The 11,502-nt window shown below is 32.9% G+C and overlaps 2 protein-coding genes across 8 annotated transcripts in view; both read right to left on the reverse strand.

The window, feature by feature from the left end:
• Positions 1-229: 229 nt before the first annotated feature.
• Positions 230-5,006, reverse strand: LOC108742889 (leucine-rich repeat-containing protein 15-like). 5 transcript variants are annotated; one of them, XM_018478257.1, is made up of 3 exons: positions 4,905-5,006; positions 3,053-3,270; positions 230-2,340 (listed from the first exon to the last, which is right to left on the reverse strand). In XM_018478257.1, exon 3 carries the CDS (start codon positions 2,335-2,337, stop codon positions 388-390), a length of 1,950 nt encoding a protein of 649 aa, XP_018333759.1. In that variant the 5' UTR covers positions 2,338-2,340; positions 3,053-3,270; positions 4,905-5,006; the 3' UTR covers positions 230-387. The 5 variants fall into 5 exon arrangements, with proteins under 5 accessions (XP_018333759.1, XP_018333744.1, XP_018333766.1 ...); XM_018478242.1 differs by having other exon boundaries at positions 230-2,345; XM_018478264.1 differs by having other exon boundaries at positions 3,049-3,270.
• A 3,230-nt stretch (positions 5,007-8,236) lies between these two features.
• The window catches only part of LOC108742561 (leucine-rich repeat-containing protein 15-like), an 11,647-nt gene continuing 8,381 nt past the window's right edge, over positions 8,237-11,502 (reverse strand). For all 3 annotated transcript variants that reach the window (XM_025980623.1, XM_025980622.1, XM_018477832.2), the window contains one exon: positions 8,237-10,335. In XM_025980623.1, coding sequence (XP_025836408.1) covers positions 8,366-10,327 — 1,962 coding nt within the window. In that variant the 5' untranslated portion in view covers positions 10,328-10,335 and the 3' untranslated portion in view covers positions 8,237-8,365. The remainder of the gene's footprint in view (positions 10,336-11,502) is intronic.

Consider the following 11,502-nt stretch of genomic DNA (forward strand, 5'->3'; position numbering starts at 1 on the left):
TAATAAATGTTTATTAGGTATAAGAAAAATACAAATTCCTCATTAAATTCTGTTTTTGCTTAGTTACCTATAATAACGTTATCGGGTGCAAAGATATTAATTTTCGTTGAGATTCTCTTTTATCAACAAGATCTGTTTTTATTGTAGCAAGGGGTAAGGTAACTTTCAGGTTTCTTTAAAAAGAAGTATCTAGCAAACGACCACTTGTGTATAAAAATGAAAAAGAAAATCAATTTATAATAATATATAATAACATTATAATATCAAGCTTTATATTTGGTTTTAAACAATACACAAATTGAATAACAAGTAATCGAAATTAAAAATTAGATTTTTACATACGTCTGCTGAAATTTCATTAAAAGTGACAACATTTGGGCAATAATATTAGACCTCAGAGTTTGAGAATGTGCTGCTGGCTATGAGATCGGTATCGCTTTTGTTTCCCAGTGGCCTGTTGGATGTGCCACGTCTCAGACCATTAGCTACACAGGTTCCCTTCTTGTATTGAATATAAACAATTCCTAATATTATAATCAGAATAATAACAACAATACACAAACAAACAATCACGGCAATGTTCCCACTTCCAGCGCTGGATGTTGAAGGGTTTTTTTGGAGACGTTCAGAAATGAGTTGGTTTTTGTAATTATTCTGAGAGTTGGCAGGCTCGTTAATCTTCGTTTGGATTGAAGCGATAGTTTGAGATATGTTATGCATAAAGATGTCTAAAATAGTTTTCGTTTCTGTTTTCATGTTGTTCATGAACTTAACAATTTCCAAGTTGGGTGAACCAAGTGGAACATTTTGGTTAAGTTGAAGAGGCTGTGGATTAACACTATTTAGTCGTGGAGTATCTTGATTGACTGTCGAATGATTTGCTAAGTTTTGCAGAATATTCATGGTATTACTGTGCTCGATTCGTAATTCGTTTATTATACTTTCTAAAAGAATGTTTGTACGTTCTATTGAGTCGGATATGTTTTGGCCTGGCAAGTGGTACATGTCAGAGGATTTTGCGTTTATTGCACTGTTCTGCACTTTATCGGCGATGATTTGAATGCTTTCAGAGCTGTTTATGTTTGCGTGTATCAACTGCTCCATTAGATGGTTATTGTTTGAAATTCTTCCAGCGATTTCTAACAGAATATGGTTATATTGCAAAAATCTACTTTCATCAGTTTTATGTATTGATAGTCCACTACTATCATTTGTAATTGATGCGAATGAAGAATTTATGGACAGCTTAGTACATGGAATTCCAATTAAACTTCCTTCTTCATGGTAATTATTCCCTGGCTGGACTTGCACATTAATCATCCTAAATGCTCTAAAAATACTTAACAGCATGTCGCATGTCCAGTTGTTTTCATGTAAGTAGATTTCTTTCAAATTTGGCAAATAAATTGTCAATTCATCTGTATTTAGAGAACTAATGTAATTGTATGCTACATTTAATTCCACTAAATTACTAAGATAATAAAGATTATTCGATTTAAATGTGGTAAGTTGATTATGAGAAACATTGAAGTAAGTTAAGCTATCAAGTCCAGATAATATCCCTGACGAAATATCTGTTAATATGTTATTAGAAATGTCGAGTACAATTAGCATTGAAAGATCTTTGAATAAATATGGTGGAAGGTACTTTAATCTATTGCTATTTATATACAAATACTTTAGTTGTACTAAGTGGTCGAATGTACTAGCGTTAAGTGTTTCTAAATAATTTCTTGAAAGATCAATCTTTTGAACATTATTCAAAGGTGAGAATAAATCATCAAGTAAGAAGTACAGATTATTACCATTTAAAAAGAGTTCTTTCAGATTTATAAGGCCTTTAAAAGAATCTTTATGAATTGTGTGTAGCTGATTGTTAGAGAGATATAACGTTGTTAAAGTCGGAAGATTCCGTAGTACTCCTTTTTCAAGTACTTCAATGTTGTTTCCATCCAGTTGTAATATATTGAGTTCTTTTAGGCCTACAAAGCAGCCTACCTCTAAAATTGTAATACCAGCTGCTTTTAAGGAAATCTCCTTTAGATTATACAACTTGTTAAATGTTAACGCTGGAAGTGTATCAAGATGACTATTCATAAAAGAAATTTGGTCAATGTACTGTGGATTTGATTGCCATTTCTCAAAGAATCCTTCAGAAATTTCAGAGACATTATAGCAATTCAATGTCTTTAGATGTTCATAATCACCATAATGATACTTTCTTACCATTTCTTCTCTTATGTTAGTATTGCAGTTTGGATTGTTTTCTTCTGCATCTTGACAGTCTGAGGCCAATAAAAACAATTGGAAAATGATAATTTTCAGTGTGATACTCATCTTCTTTTCTTAAACAAAAAATAATTTGATTTAAAGAAAAAAATAATGCAGCTACTAATTTGAAATCATTTTTTATTTACTCACTACAAACTACCTCAAATTAATGAGGGAAAAATTGTTGTTGTTGTCACACCCCCGTCGGGAATTGAACTCGGGACCTGTGGCTTTACGCATCAATGTTCTGACCACCAAACTCATATTGCATATTAATCCACCATTAAGTAACTAACAATGTCATAGGATTTCATATAAATAATGCAGCTGTTGGGCTAGTACATAGTTGGAGGTAATTGCCTGTTCGGTCATGGAATGAATTACTTTTCTTAACGTTTCGCCGTTATTCGTTGACAATTGTCAGGGTTTCGTACGTCCAAATGAAATACGGAACCCTTATAAGACCACTCGAGTGTCCGTCTGTCCGTCTGTCCAATAAGAAATTAACAAAAGAAAAGTTTTGCAAACTGTACCGTGTGACTAATCAAATGAAAGGGCTTGTTGTAAGGGTCTCAAATATATTTTTTTAAATAAATAGTTTTGAAGTTGTTTAAGAAAATAGATGAAAGCTGACCATTCGCTACAACTACTGAACTTAAAATTTTGAAAAAAAAATAGAAAATGGTTCTTTACTTTTAGATTATGGAAAAATTAATAAGAAGTCTAAAGTGTATAAATAACGTAGTAAATCTTTTAACAAAACAATATTGTACGTACTTACATTTGCAGTTTCAATTTATGGGAGAAGATTTTTTTGCAACTACAATGTCAAGTTGGTTCTCCTGTTAGGGTTCTGTACGTCCGAAACGAAACCCTTTTAAGATCACTCGTTCGTCTGTCTGTCCGTTTATTTTAGTAATGCTTTCCTAGCCCCATGGAAGAACATTTAAACGCCCGGAAAAGTATCAATCTACGTCAGGTGGTTTAAGAATTTTATAACTAAAAGAAGAAAAATCATTTCACACCGTGTGGATTATTATTTTTAAAAATATGTTTAATTGTAGACCTATATAGCATCAACCAACATAAAAAATTTTATACGAGAATGTTTTCTGTTTGCATTCTATTATAGGATTATACAAAAGAATTACAATTTTGTAAATATTATTAACAAATTGAACAATTAATTTAACACTACCGTTTCGGTTATAAGTAGAAACTTGGTAGCACAGCATCCGGTCACGATTTCCAACATTGCTTCTACATGATCTCACATCAGGCTACTATTATAGCACGGCATGCGAGGTCTGTTCAAAAAGTACCGCGAATTTTGTGTTTTTTCAAAAATTATTTACTTTTTCATAAATATCTATTTTATGCTCTTCAAGGTAATCCTCACCAGGTATTATACAGTTGTGGCACTTCAAAAAATCATTTCGTTCGATGGTGTCTTGTTCTTCTCAATCGTAGCGTAGTGTCGTCCGTTCATGGTCCGTTTTGGGAACAAGAAAAACACACAGGGGAAGAGATCTGGGGAATACGGTGGCTGCGGCATTATTGATGTGTAAGCAGGGCGTTATCACGGTGCAAAAGCCAACTTTTGTTCTTCCACAAATCCGGGCGTTTCTGGTAGATTACTTCGCGCAAATTTCGTATAACTTGCAGGTAATATTCCTTATTGACCGTTCTCCCTGTGGCAAGAACTCACGATGCACCACGCCCCTGCAATCGAAGAAAACCGTATCCTTACATTCTAACATCCTAACCTAACCTAACTTGGGGCGCTTTTTTCGGTCTTGCCTCGTGCGGCAGCTTCCATTGGGATGATTTAGCTTTGGTTTCCACGTCATAGCTATAAACTCATGATTCGTCACCAGTTACGACCCTCTGGACCACATGTTGGTCGTTACGGACAGAGTCGAGCGGCTGCTTAGCAATGTTAATGCCATGTTGTTTTTAGTCGAAATTCAGTAATATTTGAGAACATTTTGTACTACCGATAAACGTTGCTTCGGTCCAACGTAGTTTCACCACATGCCACAGTCAACATCGCATTCCGCGCACTTAATTTTGTATTCCACACAAAATTTGATACAGATTCCATGATTATTTTTTAGAATAGGCAAAAATCGAAGACGAGTCAAAACACGTGCAAGCAAAGCAGCTGTCAAAAATTAACTGAACATTCATTCGGTATAAGTGAGAGGCATGTATACCACCATAACGCCACAAAAGAAATCGAAAAAATTCAAAATTCGCGATACTTTTTGAACAGACCTCATATGAGGAAAAGGTCCCGCTACGAACGATTGATCTGATCAATTTATTTAAAAAATCACAAACTAATTCAAAGTAACTAAAAATCGGTTTTTAAATATTTTTTTATTTTAATTGATGCAGAATAATTTTTTTATACGTATATTTTGAATTCAATCAACAATATTTGAATAAATGTCATATAAATCTTTAAGCTTGAAGGATGTAGATATAAAATTTTCTCTATTCAATTCTAATGACTACAAAAAGTTAAACTATTAAGGGAATTCAAATACAATTTAAATTTTATGAGAACTCAAGAAGCATGCGTTACAATTGACTTTTATTTGTTATAATAATAAATTGGAGATTCTTACCACAACGACGACGAAAATATTAATAAAATCACTATCCTCTGTCTTATCCTCTCATGCAATACTGACTATTTTGTTGCTAATATTGAATTAAAATTGTGGGGAAGTCCAAAGATAAACAACGATAAACGTACTAATCAGAAGCCTTGAAAAAATTACTTCTTAATGAACCCACGTATTTTCTGCTGACTGTGATATTCTTATCGCTTAGTGTATGTAGCATTACGTATTATGAAAATAAAGTTACAAAAGTTCAGGTTTTTTTCGACTATCGTTTTAAAGAATTACTTTGCCTACCATTTGAAGATACTAGAACCGTGTGTGCTTGCGAAACGTCTAACGATAATAAGTTTTTACAAATAGGGACCTTAATCAATTGAATAGTTAAAATTTATCAAAATTGAATACGCAAAACGCCTTTAAATATTTCATTTGTTTTATTCAAACACTTGTTGGAATGCCTACTTGTGATACTGTATGTTGGGCTGCCTACAAATATGTGACAATATCACTACATAGTATAAAACAAAGTCACTTTCCCGCTGTCTGTCCCTATGTATGCTTTAATCTTTAAAACTACGCAACGGATTTTGATGCGTTTTTGTTTTTAAAAGATAGAGTGGTTCAAGAGGAAGGTTTATATGTAAAATAGATGCATAATATAGTAGGGAAACACTGATAATTTTAGAGGTTTCTAATGTGATGTCGTAAATAAACACATTTTTTGCGCTTACATTGCAAACGCTGGCTGAACCCTACGAGATAGATGAAAATAATGTACTACAATATTGTACATCTTAAAAGAGTCTACAAAAAGTCCGGGATGGTATATATCTATCTCTTAGGGATAACCCACAATAACCATTTTTATCCTTTACTTTTTATGAGAAATAATGACTTATTTACGAAGCGACTGTAGGCAATACAGCATTAATTCTTATCCAATTAAGTACCTTAAACACATTGTGCATTTAATATAGATTGCATTGCAGCATTGCACCCGTGCGAAGCTGAGGCGGGTCACTAGTTCTTAATAAAACAATAACATTAGCTCGTTATTAGAAAATTAAGAATCATTTAACGGTAACGGTAATGACCATTGCACTCGTACAGTATAGAATAGTCTCAGTTTCTGGCATTGATGATGGAACATTCTGGTAAACAAGGATTTAGAGAAGTAAATAGATAACTTATTGCTTTCCAGGGAACAGAGGCGACAACAAAGCTAATTAAGGATTATATCTGTTAGGAAGAGTGATAAAAGGCCGACAACAAGAAAGGAAAATCGAATGTCCAAATAAACTACAGAAACCATTATTCAGGCTTAGGTTTGATGAAACTTGTTATCCTACATCAAATTATTTGGGATGATTGGTAGAAATTTACTTTTATGTAGAAATTGTTGCAGTAACTCACTACAAAATTACAATGGTTATTCTTTGTCTGATTATATATCATTAGGTACACCGTTCAAATAAATAAATAATAAATCGTTTCACGAAATGTCAGGGGTGAAGTGTAATAATTTATTATACATTAATTTAACTCCCAAATACTATTTAAAAGCATTTAATTTATGATTTATTAATTAATAAATAGTTAATTAAACGCGGAAGCAGTTAAGGAGCTACTTTAAAGTTTAAAATAAAAACCTTTTTAATCATTAAATATCTTAAATTCATTCAACATATCATATATATCCGAATCTTTTGTTTTATGAACTACTAGCTTTTCCCGGCGGCTTTTCTCGCAGAAATTAATATTGTTTTTCCATAAAACCTTTTAACTCCTAATTCGCCCTACAACGTTTTAACTTTATGTAACGTCGTCATCTTAGATTTCAAATACAAACGTAGCAACAACATTTCATCCTTAAGGGTTGATTTTTAAAAATTGCCAAAACACATCTTTGCTTAATTTCAACAATGAGCAACCTTCGAGTAAATCCGAGTACAAATAAAATATACCCCATGGAAACGTTGCAACCACTTTTCATTTGATTAATAATATCAAACAGCATATATACCAAGTCCAAACAAAAATTGCAACACCTTTTTACCCCTCCCCACCCTTCGTAGGTTGAATTTTTTAAAATGTCGAGATAGGTCTTTCAGAAATAAATGAGAGACAATTAAGACCGCGTTTCAAGTAAATCTGACCACAAATAATATATGTTCCATTTAAACTTTGCAACTCATCACCACTCATCCCTCCCAACAGAGATTGAATTTTTTAACCAGTTTCAAGTAAATCGGACCAAAAACGAATATGCAATCTTTGCAAACCCCTTTCAGCTTCCTAAATAGGTAGAATTTTGTAAAATGTTGAAACAGGTATGTACCTATGTCACTAATGTTATATGAAAATGCATTAAAGCCAAGTTTCAGGTATATCTGACTATAGATAAAACACCATACTTAACCATAGACAACATTACGTTTAGCTGTCAGTTGCGTTTTGTTATACTATTTTTAACAAATGAACGGCTGGACTGATGTCTTGATTTTTTGTTTTGCTGTCAGTTGCATTTTGTCATTCCATGTCAGTTGCGTTTTCTTATACTATTTTTTTTACGTGAACGGGACAAAAAATATACTATGTCCTTCTCCTGGTTCTAAGGTGCCTTCCCACCAATTTTTAGCCAAATCGGTTCAGCCGTTCTTTAGTTATAAATAGTGTAACTAAGATGACTTTCTTTTATATATATAGATAGACGAATACTGATCAAAAACAAGATTTAGAGATTTTCACTTTGAGACTGTTAAGACCGTATATGTCTTGGTTAAGGAAGAAGTTGATTTTATAAGCTGATTCATATACATATACAAAAGTAAAAGAATAAACTGATAATAATGTTCGCAATAGTATTCGATGGGTAAGTTACTATTTCCCAAAGTTTGAAATAGATTATTAATTAATGTAACTGCTGAGATAAACTGTAATTGTTTACAATTCCAGCAGAAGCTACTATTTGAACATTAAAATAATTCGAAGTGGTCTATATTCTGTCGAAACTGCCATCGATCTTTTTGAATCTCATCAGCGCGTCGTAGACAGCTCCGACAGCATCGTGCTACAGATGGCGTTTACTGCGCTATTTGTAGTATTTTCTAAAACGCACTGTTAAGACAGCAGGTAAAAGTTTGTCTGTGTTCTATCGGAGCTGCCTGCGACGCGCTGATGAGATCCGAAAAGATCGAAATCGCGATCCGCGTCTGGCAGTTNTTTTTAATAATAGATATTAAGGTTCTTTCTTGTTAAGAAGATTTTTTTTAAGAAATAGTAATGTCATAGAGATAAACAATTTATTTTTAATAATATAATAATGTCATGTTTTTTCACCACTGAATTTTATACGTATACCTAGTATAGAACTTACACAATACGTAAACAAAATTAAAAATAATATTTTCCCTTATGTTTCTTTGATTTACATTAAAAAGATGTTTTTAAATTCATTAATCTTAGACTTCAGAGTTTGACAATGTCGTGCTATTGGCAATAAGATCCGTATCGCTTCTGTTTCCCAGAGGCCTATTGGATGAGTAACGTCTCAGGCCATTAGCTATAAAAGGTCTTTTCTTGTTATGAACATACGATATTACTAAGATCATAATCAGAATTATAACGACAATACATAAGCATACAATCACAGCAATGTTTCCATTTCCAGTGTTCGATTCCGAAGGGTTTCTTTGGAAACGTTCTGAAATGACTTGGTTATTTTTATTATTCTGGGGGGTGACAGCGGGTTCATTTATCTTTGCTTGCATTGAAGCAATGGCTTGAGACGTATTCTTCATGAAGATATCTAAAATAGTTCTTGATATTTCTAACTCTGTTTTCATGTTGTTCATGAACTTCAACATTTCCAAATTTGATGATGAAGGTGGAACATTTCGATCAACAAGAGGGAGCTGTGGATTTACACTATTTAGTCGTGGAAGATCATCATTTACTTTTGAACGATTTGCCGAGGTTTGGATTATATTCACGATGTTGTTCCATTCCATTCTTAATTCACTTAGTATATTTCCTAAAAGATTATTTGTACGTTCTACAGATTGGGACATGTTTTGGTTTGGTAAATAGGAAGTAACCGAGGATCTTGGGTTTATTGCAATTTTCTGTACGTTTTCGGATATGGTTTGGATGCTTTTAGAGCTGTTAAGGTTCGCGTGTATCAACTGTTCCATGAGATTGTTATTGTCTGAGATTTTTCCGACGATTTCCAATAGAATATGATTATAGTGAAAATATCGACTTTCGTCAGTTTCCTGTGTTGATTGTCCATTGTTTCCATTTGTAAAAGATGCGAAAGAGGAATTGATGGACGGACCAGAGCATGATATTCCAATTATATTTCCTTCTTGGTATTGTTTTCCTGGCTTAATTTGAACGTCAGCCATTCTGAATGTTTTAATAATATTGAACAGCATGCCACATGTCCAGTTATTTCCATCTACGTAGACTTCCTTTAAATTTGGCAGAAAGATTGCCAATTCATCTGGATTTAAGAAACTAATATTGTTGTAAGCTAATTTTAATTCTTTTAAATTACTAAGGAAGTAAACATCATTTGCCTTCAATGTGGTAAGCTGATTATGAGAAACATTCAAGTGAGTTAAGCTATCAAGTCCAGGAAATAAATCAGATGAAATATTTGCTAAATAGTTTTCAGAAATGTCAAGTAAAATGAGCTTTGGAAGATCTTTAAATAGGTATGATGGAAGATGTTTTAATCTATTGTTATTTACATATAGATACTCCAGCTCTGATAAATGATAGAATATATCAGAGTTAAGTGCTTCTAAATAATTTCTAGAAAGATCAATCGTTTTAATTTTGCTCAAAGGTGAAAATAAGTCGTCAGGTAAGAAGTGAAGTTTGTTGCCTTCTAAAAAGAGTCCTTCCAGATTTCTAAGGCCGTTAAAGGAACCACTATGAATTGCGCGCAACTGATTGTTCGACAGACGTAAAGTTATTAAACTTGGAAGATTGTTTACAATTCCTTTATCTATATCTTCAATGTTATTTCCATCTAGTCGTAATATTTGGAGGTCTTTTACACCTAGAAAGCAGCCTACCTCTAAAGTTGTAATACTAGTATCGTTTAAGTAAATTTGTTTTAAATCAGGTAACTCGTGAAACGTCAACGCTGGAATTGTATGAAAGTAGCTATTCGCAAAATAAATTATATCTGTATCGTAGTTTGAATCTCGCCATTGGACAAAGAATCCTTCATAAATGAGAGAGCCACTAGAGCAAATCATTGTCCTTACATTCACATGGTAAGGATTCCCATGTAAATCAAATCTCAGTTCTTGCGGCCTATGTTCAAAATCGCAATGTGGTTCGTCTTCCATTTGACAGTCTGCAGTCAGTAAAAGAAACTGGAGGATGGTAGTTTTCAATATGATATTCATCTTGTTTCCTTAAAAGAAAAATATTTTGCGTTAAAGAAACATTAACGTAGTTATTAGGCTTTTATGGTCTGGGTAAGTTTCCTTGTTGGGTTTGTTCAAAGAAACTTCCTAACGTTTCGTCCCCCCATTCAGACGTTCGAAAAGTTTTAGGATTCCGTGTATCACATCATAATATCTCAAGAGGTTTAAAATTAGTAGGAGTGCAGTTTCTTTTAAATAGTTTAAGGTTGTATGTATATAACGTCAATTTGCATGATGTATATTATAAAAGTAGGTACACGAATGTTTTATGTTAAATAATTTGGTTACCGTTTCTATTGTAATTAGAGAATTGGCAACATGGCCGTCAACATAGTCTGCGGTTAAGGAGCTACTGAATGTCAAAGGCGAATCCCACGTTGACAAATTTCGTATGACCATAACTTTTAAATAAGATACACACATATTTTTGTGAAATTATCGGCTACCCTACAATTTTTTTAGGCTTTAAAAATATCCAAATTGTACGAAGTAATCAAAAATCAATAAAAATAAAAAAAACATAAATCTTTGGAACAACATTACGAATTTCTCAATTTTCTTTTAAATTTAGACGGAAAGACATTGAAATAATGGTGACTTCAAAATGGATTTTGACATATACTTATGGTTTCAATCGATACAAAACATTTTACTTATAATACACATATTCTGAATTCAGAAAATAATATATGGGATTTTAAAAAACCATCGCATTCACTATACTATGTATATCATCGGAAAAATAGCGAAATTCGAAGAAAAAGGTTACTAATACTATTTTGGATGCATTCTCATTGAGTCATTAAGGATCAATGTTCACTCAAAATAATAGATAGCACCATGGGCGTACCCAGGGGGGAGGATAGGGGAGGGCAGCTGCCCCCCCTGGAAATCTTGCATAAAATATATGAACTCGCCTAATCACTAATCACAGTGTAAACGGGGCCTTATATGCTCACTTTTGAATAAAATAGTAGAAGTCGAATTGAACAATTAAAATAAAATAAAAATGCATAGTCAAATTTACTTTTATTTATTTAAGGATGTTTGGGAGGTACAATCGGAGACAGGAGTACATAAAATTAGAAATTCGTGATTAATTAGGTTTTGCAGCATATCATGAGGTAAATAAATACTATCTATACTAAAAAAAA

The sequence above is a fragment of the Agrilus planipennis genome, unplaced genomic scaffold, assembly GCF_000699045.2.
Source record: "Agrilus planipennis isolate EAB-ADULT unplaced genomic scaffold, Apla_2.0 scaffold3, whole genome shotgun sequence".
In the NCBI taxonomy this organism is placed as follows: Eukaryota; Metazoa; Arthropoda; class Insecta; order Coleoptera; family Buprestidae; genus Agrilus; species Agrilus planipennis.